The sequence below is a fragment of the Podarcis raffonei genome, chromosome 12 (genome assembly GCF_027172205.1).
Source record: "Podarcis raffonei isolate rPodRaf1 chromosome 12, rPodRaf1.pri, whole genome shotgun sequence".
In the NCBI taxonomy this organism is placed as follows: Eukaryota; Metazoa; Chordata; class Lepidosauria; order Squamata; family Lacertidae; genus Podarcis; species Podarcis raffonei.
The window spans coordinates 45,719,648-45,744,380 of NC_070613.1; the positions used below are offsets into that span (position 1 = coordinate 45,719,648).

The 24,733-nt window shown below is 43.8% G+C and overlaps 1 protein-coding gene across 7 annotated transcripts in view; it reads right to left on the bottom strand.

Annotated features, from left to right (window-relative positions):
• The window catches only part of CAPN7 (calpain 7), an 86,729-nt gene that overhangs the window by 45,746 nt on the left and 16,250 nt on the right, over window positions 1–24,733 (bottom strand). For 5 of the 7 annotated variants that reach the window (XM_053359154.1, XM_053359153.1, XM_053359155.1 and 2 more), the window contains exons 8-20: window positions 23,538–23,623; window positions 21,809–21,902; window positions 20,396–20,542; window positions 19,560–19,666; window positions 18,398–18,518; window positions 17,984–18,128; window positions 13,543–13,642; window positions 11,880–12,015; window positions 9,592–9,667; window positions 7,736–7,881; window positions 5,070–5,132; window positions 3,874–4,004; window positions 2,880–2,963 (exon numbers count right to left, since the gene is read on the bottom strand). In XM_053359154.1, the coding sequence (XP_053215129.1) occupies window positions 2,880–2,963; window positions 3,874–4,004; window positions 5,070–5,132; window positions 7,736–7,881; window positions 9,592–9,667; window positions 11,880–12,015; window positions 13,543–13,642; window positions 17,984–18,128; window positions 18,398–18,518; window positions 19,560–19,666; window positions 20,396–20,542; window positions 21,809–21,902; window positions 23,538–23,623 (1,436 nt within the window). Of the gene's footprint in view, window positions 1–1,594; window positions 2,783–2,879; window positions 2,964–3,873; window positions 4,005–5,069; window positions 5,133–7,735; window positions 7,882–9,591; window positions 9,668–11,879; window positions 12,016–13,542; window positions 13,643–17,983; window positions 18,129–18,397; window positions 18,519–19,559; window positions 19,667–20,395; window positions 20,543–21,808; window positions 21,903–23,537; window positions 23,624–24,733 lie in introns of those variants that run through there. The other 2 variants (XM_053359156.1, XM_053359159.1) reach the window with 2 other exon arrangements.

The window sequence follows — 24,733 nt, forward strand, 5'->3', positions numbered from 1 at the left end:
TGGAGAACTGAGTCCAAACTAACAAAATGAATTTCAACAGGGACAAATGTCAGGTTCTGCACTTAGGGAGGAAAAACCAGAGGCACAAATGTAAGATGGGAAATACCTGGCTTACTAGCAGTACATGTACAAAAAATCATGCATCGCCATAAACAAAGGATGAATTCTTGTTAAGTATCTGTGGATATAAATCCCCATAATATGTGTACCTATATGTACACACGACAAACTCCATATAGAATCCATTTTTTGGTACTTACATAGAATATTATTGCATGTAGTCCTCTAAAGAGTCAATTAAATCTGTTGCCTTCTGTCTTTTTATTACTGACTTGTTTGCAGTCAGGGCTACATCTGTAACTTTCATCTTACTAATTGCCTTGCAAAGCAGTTAAGCGGAGCTACTGATAAGTGCACAGCGTGTTTCAATTCCCCCTAGCCTAGCTGGTCGCTCACAGAACAGCAATTACAAGGCACCCGATTTTGATTTCCTTTTCAAAGGGAGCTACCAGTTGAGATAATAGCAAAAGCAACGTCATCCTGTTGAGTCGCTTGATACCGGGGAAGGAGCTGCCTTGCGTATTTGGGCATTCATTTTCTTGAGAAAAGCAAAACTAAAAAATAAAAATCAGGCAGATTTGGCTGAAAACAGACAAGGGAAATGGTTTTTTAAGTTGCAAATTGGGGTGGGGATGCGGGTGGCGCTGTGGTCTAAACCAATGAGCCTGCGACTTGCTAATCAGGTCAGCGGTTTGAATCCCCGCGACGGGGTGAGCTCCTGTTGCTCGCTCCCTGCTCCTGCCAACCTAGCCATGCAAAAGCACATCAAAGTGCAAGTAGATAAATAGGCACCGCTCCGGCGGGAAGGTAAACGTCGTTTCTGTGCGCTGCTCTGGTTCGCCAGAAGCGGCTTAGTCATGCTGGCCACATGACCCAGAAGCTGTACGCCAGCTCCCTCAGCCAATAAAGCGAGATGAGCGCTGCAACCCCAGAGTCATCCACGACTGCACCTAATGGTCAGGGGTCCCTTTACCTTTACCTTTAAACAAGGCTTGCTCCAGCCCCTTCTCCCTTTGGGCTGAAGCTGCTATTTCTCCATTGGGAATACCAAGTGTCTTTCACAAATTGAACTTACCGATAACAAAAGATAGCCTCGTCCTCTGTGCTGTAGATGGGATGGAGAACCTGCAGCCCTGCAGATGGGTGGTGGGACCAGAACACCCACCGTCCCAGATATGAGTGACTAGGCCTGATGGGTGTTGGGTGCCCAGCACTATAGAGAAGCACAGTTCCCAACCCTGCTTTAAAGAGAAATAGGTACCTCTCCAAAGCCCTACATTTAAGGGGGAAATCAGCTAAAGCAGGGTGGATCTGATTTAAATCAAATTGATTTAAATCATGATTTAAATCACTAGTCAGTAAGACCTGATTTAAATCATTTTTTTACAGAAAGACTCATTCTTGCTGGTATAATCTTAATATTGACAACCAGCTGAAGGTTTCATTTTTGGAATAATAAATTTTCAGAGCACTTTTTACAGTTATATCAAAAATTATACTGATTTGGTTAGACTATTAGAAATACAAAGACAGGTAATTATGAAATGTAATTGTTTATATTTGGACAACTTTTCTGCTGTACTTTATTGGAAGTAGAAAAATAATCATTTCCTTAACAATTTATTTAACTAAAACAATAACATTATAGCATATGTATCCATATTTGTTAACTGATGTGGTTAAACAATTTTTTTAAAAAAAGAAAACTTAGACTGAGTTTAACACACATGAAAAACTTAAATCCTTATTTCCTGATGAATAGCCTTTGGACTATAATGTAACTTAAATAGAAAACTATCTTTAGAAAGATTTTTCCTCCAAAAGCATTTTATTTTAAAAGTTTGATTTTTTTTTTAAAAAAAATATCATTGATTTTTATCCACCCTGAGCTAAACCAACAGCTATTTCAGGCAGGGGTTTCTCCCAGTCCTCATGGCAGGATATTATTATTATTATTATTATTAATAATATAATAATACTATTATTAGTTCCAAAACATCTGGAGGGCCACAGGTTCTCACCCTTGCAGCAAAGAGCCAAGGAAGTATTTCAACATGTACAGCCATCTCTGATTCAAGACAGATACGACCTGAGCTGTTTCATTGGTGTATTTGGAAAAACCAAAGCTGTAAGGAGGGGAGTTGGTGGGAAAGACATTTTAAAGCCCAAACGTGATGAAAATATTCTCAGAAGCAAAGCCATGCAAAAAGCAAGGACATTATAGACAAAGAAGCAATTCCCTTGGCCTGCCCTCCAGTTGGCCACTTCTAGGCTAAGAGAAGAAACTTGGTTTCCACTCTTGCTTTAAGAGATCCCTATGGACAACGACCATCTGTCCTTATAAAAGTGCATACGTGGTAGAAACTTGTAGGTGTTCAAAATCAATCCACAGCATTGGTTACCTGCTCCAACTTGAGGGTGCAATTCCCTTTGAGAAAGTCCAGATTTGTTTTGCACAGCCCATGTAAACATTTTTCCCCACTCAGGTAGGTTCTTTCGATTGCCCTCCAGCGTTTAGAGTCTTAAGGTGTTGGGTTTGCCGCATCCATTGCAAGAGAGTCATAGAGATGGGTGACTTCATTGCAGCTGTGATGTCTTAAGAGGGGTAACGCTATTAAAGTCCAAAAAGAAAGGTCCTTCCTGCTGAGGGAGGAAAGTGCTTGGGATAATATTGTATATGCCAGCAGGGACGCATTCAAGTTCCAGGTAGCAAAACCCACACCTTGGAGGGAGAAAAGAGAAAAAAAGGGGCAAACTTAGGACGAGATCTAGCACAATGCAAATCCAGAAAGATGTGTCGCCAGACAAGGCGCCATTACCTGTAATCGCCGCTGTTTTTCTTCTGAAAGCCTTGCTCTCCCACTGTAGAGACGGTCACCACTTCAAAGCCAACACTGTATTGCCTGCAAAAACCAAATCGGAGGTTGTGATTGCCTTTTAGACACAGTGACCTTTGGCAAGGGCAGTGCTTTTTTCTGGGGGAGATGCAGGGGTACGCAAACCCCTACACATTTTGTGAATCTTTGTAGTTTTGTCCATTTACTGTATTTATTTTTCCTGATTTCACTATAAAATGGTGATTTTCTTGAGTCAAAATAAAAGTACCCCTAAACCGTTTTTTAGGGGGGGAAAGCATTGGGCAAGGGTATTTATGGATGCCAAAATCACAGTGGTACCTCGGGTTAAGTACTTAATTTGTTCCGGAGGTCCGTTCTTAACCTGAAACTGTTCTTAACCTGAAGCACCACTTTAGTTAATGGGGCCTCCCGCTGCTGCCGTGCCGCCGGAGCACAATTTCTGTTCTCATCCTGAAGCAAAGTTCTTAACCTGAAGCACTATTTCTGGGTTAGCAGAGCCTTTAATCTGAAGCGTCTGTAACCTGAAGCGTATGTAACCCGAGGTACCACTGTATAGGATTTGGAACTAAGCACATAACTCAGCATCCTTAGAAAAAGTAATTAAAATAAGGAATTTTCTGAAATGTATGTCCTTTCAAATGTGTGGGGGGGAGGGGGGTTATTCTTTTGTTTTGATTATGTACTCTGGTTTTATTCTGTATTTTCATGCTGTGAACCACCCTAAGATCTTTGGATGAAGGGTGGTATGCATATGTTTTATTATTATTATTATTATTATTATTATTATTATTATTATTATTATTAATAGCAGCAATTTGCTGGTTAGATTCCCCATAAAGGAACAAAAACAAATGGAGTTTATAACACTGGACAAATGACTGAGTTTGGCCAACAAACAATGTTTGCGTTGCACCGCACTAACTTTGCGGCTCCACTCCTTCAAACCTGCACAAACCTTGGTCCTCGTAGCTCAATGAGGAGGGGGCCGGTCTTGTCCAACTGGAACTGGTAAATAGGATTGTTCTTGGCGGTCTCTCTGAAATTCCCACACCCGCCAGCGCTTTGACCTTTCCACTGCCCATTTACCTAAGCAAAAGAAAGTTCAAGAGGTTTTTAAGCAGCACATACTATTGAGAACAAAAAGAAATGATTAATTAATCCTAGTTCCAATTTAACTTTCCTTCTGTATGACTTCCAACGCTTTACTAGAACTTCAATCTCAAAGTTGCTCAAGCTTACACTGGAACAAGGCAAAGGTTTTACATCGGCTCCTTGACTTAATTGCTATGTCCTTTTATGGAAAATGAGAAAATGGACCTGCTAAAGTCTTCCTTTGTTGCAGGATTTAGACTCAAGTGTCAAGTGCCTTTTAGACACGTTTCTTGCCAAGCCTTCAACTGCTTGTATTCTTTTAAGATGGGGGCTGCCCAGGATCAATAGATTTTGGTGGCAGGAAGCACATTTAATATGTTTCAAAAAGAGGGGAGCCTTATGCCTTAGAGCCATTTGAGCTGCATTTACCGTATTTTTCGCTCCATAAGATGCAACTTTCCCCTCCTAAAAAGTAAGGGGAAATGTGTGTGCGTCTTACGGAGCGAATGCAGCGGGGAGGCAGGCAGGAAAAGCCTCCCAAAGCCGAACACAATCTCCATGCGGCTCTTGAGGGCTTTTCCCCAGGAGGCAGAAGGGACTCGTAGAAAAGCCCGCAGGAGCCGAGTGCTCCTTAAAGGGTGCGCGGCTCCTGTGGGCTTTTGCGGGAGGTGGCGGAATTGCCATAGCCGCGCGCAGCCTCTCCCGGCCGGAGAGGTTGCGCACGGCTAAAGAGGAAGCCAAGACAGCCAGCGGGATGGATCCTGCTCGCTGTCTTGGCTTCTTTGCTCTTTGGGGCTGGAGGGGAGAATAATATTTTTTTTTCTTGATTTCCCCCTCTAAAAACTAGGTGCGCCTTATGGTCCGGGGCGCCTTGTGGAGCGAAAAATACGGTAAGTAAATACATCACTAAATAGGCTCACTACAATGAGCATTTAGCACAACTTTGGTTTTTCTGTCACACAGCCAAGGGTTAAACCCAGCAAGAACATAGCAAGGAACTTGTAGATCTTATTTCGATCTACCCAGCAGATGACCATAGAGATTGCAATTCTTTCTTACCCGTTTGGATATGGTATACGGTGTCGGGATCTTGCAGAAATTAAACTTGCACACTGAATACACCTGAGTTGACAAAGAAATGGGAAAGATTCACATAGAAGGATCCACAGGTTGTGAAATTAAAAATAAGCAGCGGACAACGGCTAGGGAAACGTACAAGGCCAAGATGCTCTTGGGCTCCTGTTCTGGTTTCCCACAAGAATCTGGTTGGTCACTGTGAGAACAAGATGAGCCATTGGGATGATCCAGCGATGTCTCCTTACGTTCTTAGCAGAACCTACAGTGGTACCTCGCAAGACGAATGCCTCGCAAGACAAAAAACTCGCAAGACGAAAGGGTTTTTGGTTTTTTTCCACAAGACGATTTTCCCTATGGGCTTGCTTCGCAAGACGGAAACGTCTTGCAAGTTTGTTTCCTTTTTCTTAACACCGTTAACAGTTGCGACTTGACTTCGAGGAGCAACTCATAGCATGCGGTGTGGTAGCCTTTTTTGAAGACTTTGGTGATTTTTGAAGCTTTTCCAAAACTTTCCCGACACCGTGCTTCGCAAGACGAAAAAAATCGCAAGACGACAAAACTCGCGGAAGGAATCAATTTCGTCTTACGAGGCACCACTGTAATTGGTTTGTTTTCTCTTACAGAAAAACCCACACACGTAAATGCAGATTTTTGCAAGATGTGAAGTAGGGCTGGGTGATATATCGTCCAAAACCGGTTTGAATCCCATATTGTGATACCAGTTTTATAATTTTTGACCTGCCGAGATATCACAAATCATGATGTGTGTGTGTGTTATGCAAAAATCACAATGTGGGAGGAACCATGAAGCCAGCTAATGCATCTCTTGATTCCTGCAGCTCCTGCTAAACTCTGTTGGCTCAGCTCTCCCCGTTCTCTTGCAGGGGGCAGCGAACCACCAGAGCAGGTGCCGGCAAAAGTCACAATGCAGGAACAACCGTGAAGCCAGCCAGTGCCTCTGCATAGCTCCATCCTCATTTCAGACATCGTGATATATCACGATGTTTAGCTGGTGATCTATCTTGATGTTGAAAACCAGATATCGCCCAGCCCTAATGTGAGCCCTTGTAAGAGAAATGTAATTATACAACTTGTCCAATATGCGAGGAGCAGAAAGTATCTCTGTTATTGCTTCAGGGTAGACTGGCGGAGGGAAAAGAAAGACTTGCCGTTTCCCCGAGAAGCTGAGCTGGCTGGTCCAGAACGTTCAAGAGAGAGAATATCCAGAAAAGAATCGGCTACGTTTGATCAATCGTCGTCACATCACAACTTGACTTAGCCGTCTCCAGTTACAGGAAGGAACTGCGTCTGGGATGAGGGCCCTCAACAATGTGCCACAAGTTTCCCAGGGTCACACATAATCTAGGGATGCGATATATCGGAATATTCTCCTGTTTGACATTTTTTGCTTCTCTCAAAATTCTTTTGTCATCACACTTAAGAGAGAACCTGCAAATTCTCTTGGGGTTTTGCTTTAGGCAGAAGCCCAGTGCTCACACTCCTAGGGCAGCCTTTCTCAACCTGTGGGTCCCCAGATGTTGTTGAACTACAACTCCCATCACCCCTAGCTAGCAAGGCCAGAGCTCAGGGATGATGGGAGTTGTAGTCCAACAACATCTGGGGACCCACAGGTTGAGAACCGCTGTCCTAGGGGCAAAGGTCTCTTCGCCTTCCCCCCATAAAGTATTTGTGTGGTCTGGCCCCCCTCCCCCTCAAAAAAGTTGATGGGCACTGCCATTCAAATGGTGTGTGTATGTTGTGTCATGTGAGTGATTATGCAGGGCTTACCTGAATCCCCCCCCCATTTTTTTTCTAGTTGGCACCCCTGGTCACTCTGATCTGCTCTAAGGAAAGCTGGTGACTGCATACGTAAAAGTTATTACATGGTGACTATACAGTTGTACCTCGGAAGTCGAATGGAATCCGTTCAGGAAGTCCATTTGACTTCCAAAATGTTCGGAAGCTGCGGAGGACGTTTGGCTTCCAAAGAACGTACGCAAACCGGAACGCTCACCTCCGGGTTTGTGGCGTTCGGGAGCCAAAACATTTGATCCGCAAGGCGTTCAACTTCCGAGGTACGACTGTACAGTGGTACCTCGTATTAAGTACTTAATTTGTTCCGGAGGTCCGTACTTAACCTGAAACTGTTCTTAACCTGAAGCACTACTTTAGCTAATGGGGCCTCCTGCTGCTGCCGTGCTGCCGGAGCACGATTTCTGTTCTCAACCTGAAGCAAAGTTCTTAACCTGAAGCACTATTTCTGGGCTAGCGGAGTCTGTAACCTGAAGCGTATGTAACCTGAGGTACCACTGTATTTGGCAGCTGTCATCACAGCAATGAGATTTCCTCTGTGCCTCCGCCAATGACCATCATTAAAAGGACCCCATTATTAAAAGGAATGAGACGCCTTTTCGTTAAAGCTATTTAACATCTTTGTTGCGTTTCCCGCAATTTTGAATGAAACAAAAACCGCTCTAGCATATAATCCCTGTAAGCGGGGCTAAAAATTACCACTTGCCTGCTCCCCTGTAGACAGAATTGCCTCGGAGCCGACTCCCGCTGCCCTGCCCGACTCTGAAAAGATCTGATGGTGGGGATGACCAGCGTCTTAAAATACTTATTTTGCAAGGCTGCCTATAAACACGTACCCTGAGCGTGTAGTGAATTGTGTTCTGCTTTTCGTACTGAGAAACCACCAGAGTAAACGTATGGGTTCCCGGAGAGGTCAGCTTGATCTTGGTGAGATAGTGGGGGCTGTTGATTCGAATCCCGTCGATATACGGAGGAGGGTCGGCTGAAAGGGAAAGATTTATTCATGTGACGACAGTGGCGAGGATTCTCTATGCACAGAAATGGAAGGAGGAGAAGAAACCCTCCAAGGAAGAATGGCTGATCTTGGAATATGCCGAGACAGCAAAGTTGACGGCACTGATAAGAGACACAAATTTAGAATCCTTTCAAGAAGACCTTTCTAGTCTATTTCAAAAGTTATTTCCCATATGCGGAGACCACAGCAGGGTTTGAAGCGTAAGAAATAGATGAAGAAACATGTTGGAGAGGATGAAATTTGGTAAGACGGAACCTTAAAATGCAATTGTAATTTGGGTTATAAGCATTGATGTTGGGTAAGCGGGAAGTCACTACTTTTGTTAAATTGGAATATAACCGTTGAGTAACAAATGTAACTTTCAATATGGAAAAAGAATACATTATTATTATTATTATTATTATTATTATTATTATTATTATTTAAAAAAAATGTATAAGCCACCCATAAAAAAGAAAGAGGTTTATAGATTTAGGTTTGATATATGCATTTTTGAAAGGGATAGGGTTTTTTTTTTGGCTCTCTAGATGTTTTTTAAGATATTTATTTATTTATAACCCGGCCATCTGGCTGGGTTTCCCCAGCCACTCTGGGCGGCTCCCAACAGAATAATAAAAGCATGGTAAAACATAAAACATATAAAAATTCCCTAAACAGGGCTGCCTTCAGATGTCTTCTAAAAGTTGGTTGTTTATTTCCTTGACATCCGATGGGAGGGTGTTCCACAGGGTGGGTGCCACCACTGAGAAGGCCCTCTGCCTGGTTCCCTGCAACCTCATTTCCTGCAAGGGAGGGAACCGCCAGAAGGCCCTCGGAGCTAGACCTCAGTGTCCAAGCTGAATGGACTCCCATCATCTTCAGTCATCATGGGGGGACGTAAGATGTAGTAAAAAGAAAAGATCTGGAGGGCCTCAGGTTCTCCATCCTTGGAGAAGATGGAGATTCTTTAGGTAAAGGTAAAGGTAAAGGTAAAGGGACCCCTGACCATTAGGTCCAGTCGTGGCCGACTCTGGGGTTGCGACGCTCATCTCGCTTTACTGGCCTAGGGAGCTGCTTCCGGGTCATGTGGCCACCATGACTAAGCCGCTTCTGGCGAACCAGAGCAGCGCACGGAAATACCATTTACCTTCCTGCCGGAGTAGTACCTATTTATCTACTTGCACTTTGACGTGCTTTCGAACTGCTAGGTTGGCAGGAGCAGGGACCGAGCAACGGGAGCTCACCCCGTTGCGGGGATTCAAACCGCCAACCTTCTGATCGGCAAGTCCTAGGCTCTGTGGTTTAACCCATAGCGCCACCCACGGCCCTCCCATCTGGAGGGCCTCAGGTTCCCCATCCTTGGAGAAGGTGGAGATTCTTTATGTAGAATTTAGCATTTCTAGAGGATGCTAATGGCAAAGTAACAGATGTCAGAAACAAGAAGAGACACAGCTGGACATCAACAAGACCTAATTTAGTGGTCAGTTGCAGAGTCGCTGGACCCTTCTCAGGCTGTCAAATGAGACACCCACGGAATTCAGTCAATAAACATCTAAGAAAGGGTTACAAGCTTTAGCAACGAGCTTCTCAATCATATGTCCCCCTTTGACAAAGGAAGTCTTTTAATATTATTTTGGAAGCTTTGTACCCATAGGTTGTAGGGTGGAGCTGGAAGAGGAGGGTTATTAACACACCTACCAGGATAGTAAACCTTTTTCCCATCTGTTTTGTATACCACCATTGTGATGAACTCCCGGTTGTGAGCAAAGTCATCCTGCGAAAGCAAAGACCAAAATTATTATTATTATTATTATTAGTAGTAGTAGTAGTAGTATTAATTGAATTTATAGACCGCCCTATACCCAGAGGTCTCAGGGCAGTTCACAAAAAAATCAGAATATATAAAATCAAAATAAAATACCGTCTTTTTCGCTCTATAAGACACACCAGACCACAAGACGCACCTAGTTTTTGGAGGAGGAAAACAAGAAAAAAAATATTCTGTATCTCAGAAGCCAGAACAGCAAGAGGGATTGCTGCGCAGTGAAAGCAGCGATCCCTCTTGCTGTTCTGGCTTCTGTGATAGCTGCGCAGACTGCATGTGCTCCATAAGACGCACACACATTTCCCCTTACTTTTTAGGAGGGAAAAAGTGAGTCTTATAGAGCAAAAAATACAGTAACCCAATAATAACCCCCCAACAATCACTATGTCTTCGTTTATGTATTATTCTTATTATTCATCTGTTATTTTCATTGGTTAGCCTTAGTCACCCACCCACCTACATTCTGTTTCTGTTTATTACATTTCTATACCGCCCTTCACCTGGCAGATCTCAGGCCGGTTCACAGCATAAAAACACAAAATACACAATGAGAATGAGAATAAAACCAACCAACCAACCGCCCCCCCTTCCTTCAGGTAGACTGCCTCTGCCCAGAGAGGCTCCCTCTCTCGCTCATTCTGACATGACTAAACAGACCTTCAGTTTCTGAGCAGCACAATTCACACTTGCACATAACAGGGTTTAAGGGAATGCAAGGGTAAAAATGGTCAGCTCCAATATGAACCGACCCCCGAATCTGGTAGAGGCTGACTGGAACGAGGGAAGTTTATGGCAGTGGGTCACACAGAAACACAGGTGGCAGCTCTTGCGTGGGTGAAAGATTCACAGGAGCCCTTTAGTTGCATTTCCCGCTGCAAAAACTTTAGCACACTAACAATGCACTCTAGTACACAGTTTTGGAGGTACAGATGCATCTGTACATGTGCCAGCAGTTTGGTTGCAAGATCTGGTGCCAAGCACACTGCTCTAGTTAACGCAAACGTGGCCTATCTCTTACAAAATCTATACAGTGGTACCTTGGTTCTTGAACTTCATCCGTTCCGGGAGTCCATTTGACTCCCAAAACTGTTTGAAAACCAAGGCGTGGCTTCCGCTTGGCTGAAGGAACTTCCTGCACTCAAGTGGAAGCCGTGTCGGATGTTCGGCTTCTGGAAAATGTTCGCAACGTTTTTGGCGAGCCAAAACATACACATACCAAGGCATTCAAAAACCAAGGTACAATCATATACCGCTTACTATATTTTTCAGTCTATTATTGGGGAGTCAGATTTAAGAAAATGGGGGGATGTATCCGTGTATAAGATGCCCCCTAATTTTTGACATAATTTTAAAGGAAAAAACCCTAGTCTTATACACGGAAAAATGTGGTAATTGTACCAAAACCTCTAAGCGGCTTGCAAGAAAGGTTCTATGAAATATGCTTGACAAAAGTTAAAAAGGTAACCGTGTCGGCCGACAACAACAAATCCAAATCCGCATTAGGAACAGGGCCAGTCAAAATGTTACAAAACAGCAAGCAGATTTCCAACTTCCCCCGCCTTGTGTTTTTGACATCTGCTGTGATGAAAGATTTCTGGGAGACCCGAAAACTCGTACGCTGTTTTGTAACATTCTGCTTGGCCCGATAAGGGAATCACACTCGTGTGGGTTTGCATTTTATTTGAAATAACGGGTGGCTTTTATCCTCCTCTTGCTAGCTCAAATACCGAGAGAAGCGGCGGCATTTCAGTGCCTGGTCCCTCATTCATACCAGGGTTCAAACATTCATGCCAATGGTAAAGGTAAAAGGACCCCTGACCATTAGGTCCAGTCGCGGACGACTCTGGGGTTGCGGCGCTCATCTCGCTTTACTGGCCAAGGGAACCGGCGTACAGCTTCCGGGTCATGTGGCCAGCATGACTAAGCTGCTTCTGGAGAACCAGAGCAGTGCACAGAAACGCTGTTTACCTTCCCGCCAGAGCGGTACCTATTTATCTACTTGCACTGGTATGCTTTCGAACTGCTAGGTTGGCAGGAGCAGGGACCGAGCAACGGGAGCTCACCCCGTCGCGGGGATTTGAACCGCCGACCTTCTGATCAGCAAGCCCTAGGCTCTGTGGTTTAGACCACAGTGCCACCCGAATCCCCATGCCAAGGGTACCTTGTCCGTAATGTGTCTGCTGAGCAGGATCCAAACGGCAGCCCCACCTTGTGGGCACTGAACCTCCAGTTTGTACTGTGGGTTGTTAGCTAGGCTGTATGCATCTTTCACAGGACCCTGCTTTGCATCCCAGGTACTAAAAAAGAAACAGAAAATATTTTATTATAAATAATTTATAATGAATTGGGGGGGAAATGTTTAAAAAGCACCTTTCCCCCCAAAAAACCAGAGTCCTTTTTCTTGGGGATAATTCAGATGGAAACTCCCAGGTGTCAAAAAAGGTTATTTATGTATGCCACTACTGCGGCCCACGTTTTGTTAGCCCAAAAATGGAAAACGAGCGAGGTGCCAACCAAAGAAGAATGGCAACTTAAATTGATGGAATATGATTAGCTTGCAGATTTAACATATAGAATAAGAGAACAAGAAGAACATACATTCAAAGAAGATAGGGAAACACTTACTGAATATTTAAGATAAATTCAACAGTGTAAATAAGTTTTGATGGAAGTAATAGTGCAGGGATTTATTGTTATGCAAAATTAACCATGGAAAAAGAAGAAGGGAATTCATTGATATTTTAAGGTTGTCTAAATGAATATTCTAAATTGTAAAAGAGAATAATATATATATATATATATATATATATATATATATATATATATATATATATGAGATAACTTGAGCATCAAACAGCAAAAAACAAACAAACCCAAAACCTAAGAGATAAACACAAATTCCCTCTCTCACACACGTCACTGTTTCGTTTATAGGAATTGCAATTCATTCATACAAAACTTGATTACCCTTTAAGAGGACTTATTTTGGCTATCACTCCTTTTATGCCAGCAGTGATCTCAACAGGAAGTACAAAATATTATTTGGTGCGATCCTTCCAAGGAACAAAGCAAACAGCTGTTGAAATGCAAGCCTGAAACTTACGAATGCTCAAGCGGAAATGCGGCGTGACGTACCAGAATATTCAAATTCTGCATGCCGAATGCTCCCAAACATTTAAGCTACAATGCCCAAGTTGTACCTCCATAATAAAAAATAAAATTATGAGGAAATGCTTTCTTCTGGATTCTCCTATCTTGCAGCTTCCTTCAATGGCCCTGGATTCTAGTTTCATGAGATAAAGGTAAAGGGACCCCTGACTGTAAGGTCCAGTCGCGGATGATTCTGGGGTTGTGGCGCTCATCTCGCTTTATTGGCCGAGGGAGCTGGCGTACAGCTTCCGGGTCATGTGGCCAGCATGACTATGGCGAACCAGAGCAGCGCACAGAAACACTGTTTACCTTCCCACCGGAGTGGTACCTATTTATCTACTTGTACTTTGATGCGCTTTCGAATTGCTACATTGCCAGGAGCAGGGGCCGAGCAATGGGAGCTCACCCCATCGCGCAGATTCGAGCCGCCGACCTTCTGATCGGCAAACCCAAGAGGCTCAGTGGTTTAGACCATAGCGCCACCTGCGTCCATACCAGGGCATAATTTTATGCATCTTCACCACGTCCGCCTTACCGTTTTTCTAAATTAGAAAGCCTCAAATACCATACCGTTCCCTCACAAGGGAAGCTGGGAGGTGGGATCGGTGGGAGAGAGTCCAGGACAGCTGTAAAGAAGTAAACTTGCAACTTGCAACCTTTTCCATTGGACAAACCTGTGAATGCATGTTGATTCTTTAAAAAGACTTGGGTTCCAGCTCAAGTATATAACATCGTAATACTTGCACAGATCTTCCCAGGCAATCCAGAAAATCCCTAAAAGAAAGGAAAAGATCTAGGTCAAAAAACATGCTCAAAAAGCCATTCAACATAATGATAGGAGTCAATGATAATACAGTCGTAACTTGGAAGTGGAACGGAATCCGTTCCAGAAGTCTGTTCAACTTTCAAAACATTTGGAAACCAAAGCGCGGCTTCTGATTGGCCATTTAGGGCTTTAAAGGTCAGCACCAACACTTTAAATTGTGCTCGGAAACGTACTGGGAGCCAATGCAGGTCTTTCAGGACCGGTGTTATGTGGTTACTGCATAGGATTGATTGCCAGCTGTTGAACTGGGCTGACCTCGGTCTCTGTCCCTTTAATTATCCTCTCCCCGCACCCTGCAATAAGCAGAACAGTCTCTGCTTAGCTCCTTGCACTGAGAAGTGGCGGCCTCACCATCAGGGCAGGACTTGGAGGAAGAGATCTAGGGACCTAGTCAGCAGAACGGCTGACAGCCAAACACCACAGGCTGAAAGACCACCAAGTCCAGAGTCTAAAAGGACCCAAGCAATTTCTACATATCAAACCTCTGATCAGAAAATGGGAGCAAGTAAAGCCAGGCTTTTGTTGCTGCTGCTGCTGCTGCTGCTTCCTTCCTTCCTCTCTCTCTCTCTCTCTCTCTCTCTCTCTCTCTCTCTCTCTCTCCCACTTGGTAATAATCTTGTGGTTTATTATCTTCCTCTTTCTTTGCTCATCCTAACCCTGAGCTTCCAGAAAGGCCCACAGCAGACCTCTCTCCCTTTGCAGCCAAGCTGCAGATGTGCACACAGCCGATTGTGAAGTCACAAGCTGCCCCAGAATGATGGTGGCTTCGGGTGCTAGGAAACAGCTAGATGGCTTCAGGGTGGCAGAAGCAGCGCCTGTGCAAGAAGCGCCTCCGCCGACCTTGGCGACTCAGTCAAGGGCAAGCCTGGACGCTGGAGGAGCAGCTGCAGGAGATGCTTTGTGCGTTTCAGTCGCCGCAGCTCAGTCCAAGAGCAAAAGGCTCTGCCTGGGTGGTAGTGGTTTTTAAAGGCCCCTCAACACACTCAGCATGTGTAAGAATAAACCCCGTTAGACGGTGTGCCATTAATAGGCAGCAACGCAGTGAGCTAACCTTGATATGTCGCCACCGGCTCCCTCCTTAAATCAGCGTTTAAATCCCACAGAGAAAGGAAAGCCAACAGTTAACGTCTGATCAGCATTAGCTCTGAATTGAGTAACTAGGGTTGTTGCAGACGGGGATGATAGCAGCAATCGGTGCTTTTTTTCTGGGGGGACGCATACCCCTAAACATTTGGTGAATCTTTGTACTTTTGTCCATTTGCTGTATTTAATTTTCCCTGATTTGAACTATAAAATGGTGATTTTCTGGAGTCAAAATGAGAGTTGCCCCTAAACGTTTTTAAAGAAAAAAAGGACAGGCAGCAATAATCAAAATCTAATACAGTGGTACCTCAGGTTATATACGCTTCAGGTTACAGACTCCGCTAACCCAGAAATAGTGCTTCAGGTTAAGAACTTTGCTTCAGGATGAGAACAGAAATCAGGCTCCGGTGCAGCAACAGCAGCAGGAGGCCCCATTAGCTAAAGTGGTGCTTCAGGTTAAGAACAGGGAGTCTTCTCTTCTCATGAGGTGGCCAAAGTATTGGAGCCTCAGCTTCACGATCTGTCCTTCCAGTGAGCACTCAGGGCTGATATCCTTAAGAATGGATATGTTTGATCTTCTTGCAGTCCATGGGACTCTCAAGAGTCTCCTCCAGCACCATAATTCAAAAGCATCAATTCTTTGGCGATCAGCCTTCTTGATGGTCCAGCTCTCACTTCCATACATCACTACTGGGAACACCATGGCTTTAACTATACGGACCTTTGTTGGTAAGGTGATGTCTCTGCTTTTAATGATCCTGTCTAGGTTTGCCACCGCCTTTCTCCCAAGGAGCAGGCGTCTTTTAATTTCGTGGCTGCTGTCACCATCTGCAGTGATCATGGAGCCCAAGAAAGTAAAATCTCTCACTGCCTCCATTTCTTCCCCTTCTATTTGCCAGGAGGTGATGGGACCAGTGGCCATGATCTTCGTTTTTTTGATGTTGAGCTTCAGACCATATTTTGCGCTCTCCTCTTTCACCCTCATTAAAAGGTTCTTTAATTCCTCCTCACTTTCTGCCATCAAGGTTGTGTCATCTGCATATCTGAGGTTGTTGATATTTCTTCCGGCGATCTTAATTCCGGCTTGGGATTCATCCAGCCCAGCCTTTCGCATGATGAATTCTGCATATAAGTTAAATAAGCAGGGGGACAATATACAGCCTTGCCGTACTCCTTTCCCAATTTTGAACCAATCAGTTGTTCCATATCCAGTTCTAACTGTAGCTTCTTGTCCCACATAGAGATTTCTCAGGAGACAGATGAGGTGATCAGGCACTCCCATTTCTTTAAGAACTTGCCATAGTTTGCTGTGGTCGACACAGTCAAAGGCTCAATGAAGCAGAAGTAGATGTCTTTCTGGAACTCTCTAGCTTTCTCCATAATCCAGCGCATGTTTGCAATTTGGTCTCTGGTTCCTCTGCCTCTTCTAAATCCAGCTTGCACTTCTGGGAGTTCTCGGTCCACATACTGCTTAAGCCTGTCTTGTAGATCCAAACAGTAAAGGTAAAGTAAAGGTACCCCCTGCCCGTATGGGCCAGTCTTGACAGACTCTAGGGTTGTGCGCCCATCTCACTCTATAGGCCGAGGGCCAGCGCTGTCCGGAGACACTTCCGGGTCACGTGGCCAGCGTGACATCGCTGCTCTGGCGAACCAGAGCCGCACATGGAAACGCCGTTTACCTTCCCGCTAGTAAGCGGTCCCTATTTATCTACTTGCACCCGAGGGTGCTTTCGAACTGTTAGGTTGGCAGGCGCTGGGACCGAGCAACGGGAGCGCACCCCGCCGCGGGGATTCGAACCGCCGACCTTTCGATCGGCAAGCCCTAGGCGCTGAGGCTTTTACCCACAGCGCCACCCGTGTCCCTAGATCCAAACAGTAGCCACTGTTAATTCTCCAAAATGTCTCTGGGTCCCACTTACCTCCAGAAGCATTCTGAGAAAGTAAAATGACTGTCTGGAGCTAATAATAATAATAATAATGATGATGATGATGATGATGATGATGATGATGTTGCAGGGACTGCTAGGGCCACCTGGTACAGTCAGAGAAGTGGGGGAGTAAAGCTAGGCGATACCTGGTTTTCAACACTGTGATATATCACCAGATAAACATCACAATATATTTATGTATCACAATGTCTGAAATAAGGATGGAGTTACCGTATTTTTCGCTCTGTAAGACGCACCCAACCATAAGACGCACCTAGTTTTTAAGAGGAGGAAAACAAGAAAGCAACGTAAAGCCTCTTGAGCGAAGAGGCAGGAGCGCTCTGGCTGCGCTCAAGAGGCTTTGCGTGGCTATCCCTGAAGCCAGGATAGCAAGAGGGATCGCTGCGCACCGATCCCTCTTGCTCTTCTGGCTTCAGCGATAGCTGCGCACCCTGCATTCGCTCCATAAGATGCACACACATTTCCCCTTACTTTTTAGGAGGGGAAAAGTGTGTCTTATAGAGCGAAAAATACGGTATGTAGAGCAGGCATAGGCAAACTTGGCCCTCCAGATGTATTGGGACTACAACTCCCATCATCCCTAGCTAACAGGACCAGTGGTCAGGGGTGATGGGAACTGTAGTCTCAAAACATCTGGAGGTCCGAGTTTGCCTATGCCTGATGTAGAGGAATCTGCTTGCTCCAGTCACCCCCCCATTGTGATTTTTGCATAGCGCGCATGCCCACACACACACCGTGCTTCGCAATATATTGCCAGGTCAAAAATCATGAAACCAGTATCACAATGTGGACTTCAAACCAGTTTGGGATGATATATCAATATATCATCCAGCCCTAGTGGGGGGAGCCAGAGAGATGGGCGAAGCTGGCCAGACAAGAAATGGCGGAGAGACCATGGCAAGGAAGAGAAGGATTAGATCACTTCCTCTAATCTTTTTCCAAAAATCGGAAGCTGCAGAAGCCCCGTCTGACGTTCGGCTTCCAAAAATAGTTCGCAAACCGAAGCACTCACTTCCGGATTTGCGACCTGCGGGAGTCAAAACTGGCAAGGCATTCGACTTCCAAGGTACGAGTGTAAAAGCTAAAAGATCCTGCCAAGGTCTTTGACCTTGGACCTGATCCTGCTAGGAGCTGTGAAAATCAGGCCATCCCCTACTCCACCCCAAGCTCCTGTCCAGTTCCACTAGGGAGATTCTGGGGCAAATGAGCCATTTAAAATCTTGCTTGCTCAAACCTCCAAGTGTTTTGCTCCTTTACCGTTGTCTATTTTCTGGGCCGTTCTGGGATCAAAATTCAAGTATTTCTGAAGTTCCGGGGTCCAGTTCTTCATATCATTTTCACTGTATCTTCCCTTCCAGCGGAGGTGGCTCCAGGGATTTTTCAGCTGGAGGAATCGAAGCCCCTAAACGAAGAAAAGAAAATAAGGAATATCTGGCATTTTCCATTAGGGTGTACCACCCTGCACCCCCAACGAATACAGGGAATCAAAATCAAATGAGCTGAAAGTCTTAAAACAATCCGGATAAAGCTGATTTGGAAACGATGTTCCATGGTTTCCTATTCTTTAGCTTTTCAGCAGCACGAGAGGACGCAAGGTTTTTAAAATATAAAAACCTGCCAATTTAAAGGAGGTATTGCCAAAAGCTCTGAAGCATTTATTCCCACGGGTACCTTGTATTCTCTGATATCCAAAACAGCGTAGGCATGGGTTGGTACTAAACCCCACCTTTCTCCTTCCTCCTCAGTCATCACTCCCGTCGCCGTTGTAATGAGCACGTCCCCTTTGCGAAATCTGGTCACAAAGAAGAAGAAAGTTTGCTTACAGATGGAGTAACAGATGGAGTAACAGAAGCACTGATGCTTCTTATTAGTCTATCCTTATCCATTTGAAATAGATAGAAATAGATAGATAGGCAAATAGAAGGGGAAGAAATGGAGGCAGTGAGAGATTTTACTTTCTTGGGTTCCATGATCACTGCAGATGGTGACAGCAGCCATGAAATTAAAAGATGCCTGCTTCTTGGGAGGAAAGCAATGACAAACCTAGACAGCATCTTAAAAAGCAGAGACATCACCCTGCCAACAAAGGTCCATATAGTTAAAGCCATGGTTTTCCCCAGTAGTGATGTATGGAAGTGAGAGCTGGACCATAAAGAAGGCTGATCGCCGAAGAATTGATGCTTTTGAATTATGGTGCTGGAGGAGACTCTTGAGAGTCCCATGGACTGCAAGAAGATCAAACCGATCCATTCTGAAGGAAATCAGCCCTGAGTGCTCACTTGGAAGGACAGATCCTGAAGCTGAGGCTCCAATACTTTGGCCACCTCATGAGAAGAGAAGACTCCCTCGAAAAGAACCTGATGTTGGGAAAGATGGAGGGCAGAAGGAGAAGGAGACAACAGAGGACAAGATGGTTGGACAGTGTTCTCGAAGCTACAAACATGAGTCTGACCAAACTGCGGGAGGCAGTGGAAGTCAGGAGTGCCTGGCATCCTCTGGTCCATGGTTTAAAGTTTAACAGAGGACTGAAACTCACTGCCACCAAAGTGCCATTTTTATAGTCTCTCACTATAAATACCACACCTTCATCAATTTCTCACCAGTATTTGCTTAGCAATGGCACTAGCAAGTGTAAAAATACAATGGAACTATTCCGCTTATAACACCAGAGCCTCTTAAATACATACACACACATATATATATATATATATATATATATATATATATATCTATATATCTATATCTATATATCTATATCTATATATCTATATATATATATCTATATATATATATATATATATATATATATATATATATATCAGCTCTAAGTTACCTTTGGTAAAGCATCCTGAAGGAACTGTCTTTGTCGAACGATTGGTTGCCTGAGTGCATGGCAATCCTTTCAGGTATCCAGCCAGTCAACGCATGGAGATCAATATTCTGAAATAAAAGCAGATTTCCTCGGTAACAAAAACAGCAGTATAACCCAGGACTGTGAAAAAGCCATCCATGCGGGGGGAAATTGCTATTTTTGAAAAGCAAGAAGTTTAATAAATGGTCTGGTTCCAGTTCTGAAACTTCCAGTTTTCATTTCCTTTTGGTGCTGGCCTACGTGAAACTTTTTAGGAGGTAACAGAAGGCTAATTCATAGAAAATGCCATGGATTTTGCAGCAGCCATCAGAAATTTTCAGATTCAGAGGAAACAGAACTGCACTGGCTAACACAGCTTCTTTCCTCCTTACCTTTGGTCACAATATAATGGTTTCTTCTCTCCATCATCACAGAGATGAAGCTGAAAATGTGATATCAGTAAGGGCCAAAGCCTCAGAAACTGGAGACCAAGTTGTGGTACCCAAATGTATCTTTCCCTCCCTAGAATTTAATCCATAAAGCCTCATACTAGACTTCAGTCGTGCTAACTTGCATTTGCCAAGAACATTCCCCAAACAAGGCCAACTCAAATATAACTTATTCCTACAGAGATTATTTGCTGTGCTGGAAAAAAAGCACACATGCTACAATGAACAAAAAGCAGAGATCGTATTTTGTTTATGATGGCATCAGTCTATTTTACATTCTCTACTTGGGATTAATGGAAGAGCTCTTCATAATGGGAAGATCTGCCTGAACAGACATTTACTCCTTGCCAAGAACAGATCGGTACTCACAGAATTTGATCCTGGAAAATCATAACCTCCCATGACCTTCATGTAAGCTTTCTCTATCAAGGAAACCCAGAGTTCGCTTTTATTGTTGGAGTAAGAGCAGAGAAGTTCTCCGCTGTGATCCACTGGTAGGAAGTCATCGATTATCACCTGGGCAAAACAGGACAGAGAGAGATCAAAACAAGAGCTTAAATAAGACAGCTGTGACAGCTTCGCGTAGAATTAAGTAAGTCACGCAGAAGAGTCAGGCTCATAGAACGAAGAATATACATTGGCTCTAGCCAAGCGTTCTGACACTGTGTTGATTAAAACATGAGATGCAGGGGACATGGGAGCACTGTTAGCTATTTGTGATAAAAAAAGACACCTTACACAAGACTTGAAGATAATTTTTTGCTTGTCAGGTTGGCAACAGTTGAACAACAAGTATTATTCATATACTCATACCTTGAATCCTGAACACCCTAGAACTTGGATGTTTTGGCCCCTGAATGATCAAAACCCAGAAGTGACTGTTCTGATTTTTGAACTTTCTTTTGGAAGCCGAATGTCTGACGGGACTTCTGATTGGCTGCAGGAGCTTCCTGCAGCCAATCAGAAGCCACGCTTTGTTTCCAAACATTTTGAAGAAGAAGAAGAGTTTGGATTCGATATCCCGCTTTATCACTACCCGAAGGAGTCTCAAAGCGGCTAACATTCTCCTTTCCCTTCCTCCCCCACAACAAAGACTCTGTGAGGTGAGTGGGGCTGAGAGACTTCAAAGGAGTGTGACTGGCCCAAGGTCACCCAGCAGCTGCATGTGGAGGAGCGGGGAAGCGAACCCGGTTCACCAGATTACGAGTCTACCGCTCTTAACCATTACACCACACTGGCTCATGGAAGTTGAACGGACTTCCAGAACGGATTCTGTTCAACTTCCAAGATATGACTGTATACTGTATATTAATGAACACAATGTGTTTATCTCCCTTGAGCCCAAGAGAGGGTTTAGTCCTTTTTGTTTTCAAAACTCCTTCATAGCAGTGCCTAAGGTATTAATCCACAGCTTGCTTGTCCTCACAAACTCCTCCAGACAGCTTCTGCCTGAAATCAGCACACACTCACGTTCTCGGTCAAAGAAACAACTAACAGAATAACCAGCCAACTCCCAACTGTCAGCTCCTTTCCCCAATACCATTTTTTTTAAAAAAATACATTTACAATGCAAATGCAATACAAATGCTAACAGACACCTGCCAATATTGTTGTCCTCTGCAAAAGCTGTGAATTGTATGTGTCCGGGGGGGGGGTAAGGTCTTGTTTTTGTGGTATATTCATCCTTGTGGAGACCCCCATGTGTTCAGTCAACACCTTAATAGGGTATAATTACATAAAATTCTAACCATCAACCTAACAAGCAAACAATCATGACCTTACCTTCCGAGGAACCCCATTGATATGCAGCTTAACCATGTATTTTCCACACGGATTATATTCCGGCTCTCCTTTTTTATTCTGCGGATAAATAATGCTGTGTTGAAGGGGGAAGGAAAGAGACCGGAGGAAATATTAGAATATATTCTGTGTGCATGTTGTGGACTATGCCAAGTCTATTTCAATCCCGTGTTGTCAACTTAAAGCTTAAGAAAGAGTGGTATTGTATGCTATTTGGTGTTAAACTCACACCTGAGAGGGAAGGTTCTCAGTTATATAGAGAACCGAAAGTCCCACACAGTGAAGGACACCAGCGACCACAATGGAGTTAGGCATATAAAATTGCAGAAAACACAAATTATTAGGGTAGAGATGCCAGAGGTTTGAACCTGGAACTTTTTGCATGTAAGATGCTCTAGAGCTGAGCTATAGGTAAAAGGTAAAGGACCCCTGGACAGTTAATTCCAGTCAAAGGTGACTATGGGGTTGCGGCGTTCATCTCGCTTTCAGGCCAAGGGAGCCAGCATTTGTCTGCAGACAGCTTTCCGGGTCATGTGGTCAGCAGGACTAAACCGTTTCTGGCGCAAAGGAACACTGTGACGGAAACCAGAGCGCACGGAAATGCCGTTCACCTTCCCGCTGCAGTGGTACCTATTTATCTACATGCACTGGTGTGCTTTCGAACTGCTAGGTTGACAAGAGCTGGGACAGAGCAATGGGAGCTCACTCGGTTGTGGGGATTCAAACCGCCAACCTTCTGATCGGCAAGCCCAAGAGGCTCAGTGGTTTAGACCACAGCACCCCCATGTCCAAAATAAATAAATAAAATTAAATAAATAGTACAAAGTATGTAACTTTTATAACCTCACCGCTTATGCCATGCAGTGGTGCAGCGTATTTAGATCATGTCATGAACAGTCCAATCATTCTTACCATACTGACACAACTGGGCTTCCTGCTCACTGGCAAATCATGCAGCAAGCACCTTCCTTGCCAAGGCAAAACTTTGGGTGGAGTGAATGGGGAACTTGAGATTGATATAGTCATGCACTGATTTCCCTAGAAATTGGGAGGGGTAGACACAATGCACTGGGCTCCTGTTTCTAGCGGCAACCTTGCATTTGTTGTCATCCTGTCTTGGCTGCAGACCAAGTGTCTAGATCTAGAGATGTAGCCTGGGTATCAGGGGCCAAAAAGGTGGTCTGAGCTTCATCGACAAATTTGAAATTACCAGTCAGGGCTCTGGCTGCAGGTTTCCGGAGGACGTTAATAGAGCCAAAATGACCGGAAGAATCAGAAATCAGGACGACCAAAATTTTTAATAAGGAACAGGGGAAATTTATAATTTACCTTAAAAATAATTGTAAACAGTTAAAATCGTTAGTAGGATTGGAGTAGTTTAGTGGTGAATTTTGAATATAATGGAGATGTAAAAGATTTGGATTATTATAAAAGATGCAGGAGGAAATGATTAATAATAGGACCCACAAGGAGGGAGGAGGGAAGTCCAGGAGAGTCTTTGGAATCTTGTTTTTATGTTGTGTGTTGGATATGTGATTGTAAAATTATAATTTGAAAAACCATATATATATATATATATATATATATATATATATATATATATATCCATAAAGCACACAGATAGTGAAGCTGCCAAGTTCCTTTCAGCATTTTTTATATTTAAAAAAATTGGAAACAAAAATTTTGCAGATCATCTGCCAGAATACTGTACCTGGTAATCAGCTTCTTGTTGTATCGTCTTTCGTATGCCGCACTGATAGCAAGAGAAGCTACGAAGGAACAATCTGACACGATTGTCTGAGGACAGAAAGGGTCAGGGGGTGTCAGAACTACCCAAACTGTATAGAAATTTATTCATGTATGCGACTACAGTGGCAAGAATGTCACTTGCCCAAAAATGGAAAGAAGAAGTCCCAGCAAAAGAAGAATGGATACAAAAACTTATGGAATATGCAGAAATGGTAAAACTTACCAGAAAAATAAGAAATCAAGATAACAAACTTTTTATAAAAGAATGGAAGTGGTTTATTGAATATTTACTTATAAATTGCAAACAGATAAAAACATTGGCAGGATCATTGTAATAACCTGCAGTATTATAAGAGTATATATTGAAAGCAGATGAATAAATGAGCAAATTAAGTTAATTCGGATATGCAGAAAATATTAAAAATAAATTTAAGGAACCGTGGAAAGAGGGGGAAGGAAGTCAAGTTTTGAAATGTTAAAATGATTGTAAAATTACTGAAATGCATAAAACTGAAAATCATAAATAAAATACATAAAGAATGAAGTGCCACTGACAAGCAGGCCAATGTAAAGAGGATTTGGGGAGCGGAGAGGACCCAACAATAAATTAGATTTCTCAACTGATCGAAAATCTGGGGGAAGAACTGAGCCAATTCAAGGCAAATAATTACGCTTGAAACTGTAAACACCGGTTTCCTCAAAGGTCAGGTAACCACACCAGGATGGGAAGCCAGAGGCCCTCCATATTGCCAGGGATGGTGGGAATTGGGAGCCCAGAAATATCTGCAAGGCCATATGGCCCCCATCTCTGATATACCAGTTCTAACCTCAAAGCACCCAAACCTCTGGATTCTTCGTCAGATCCAAAGGCATTGAAGAAAATATTCTCCATTCACTTTGACAGATGAGAAAGAGCCACTGATTCTGTTTTCCTCTAAAGCATTTCTCTAAACACAACTTCTCCAACTGCAGCAGAGCAGGGCTAGGGAACCTGCAGCCTTCCAAATGTGGTTGAACTCAAACTCCCACCCTGGCTGACCACTGGCTAAGCAGCTCAGGACTAATGGGAGTTGGAGGTCAATACTACCCGTGTTAAAGGTAAAGGTAAAAGTAAAGGGAGCCCTAACCATTAGGTCCAGTCGTGACCAACTCTGAGGT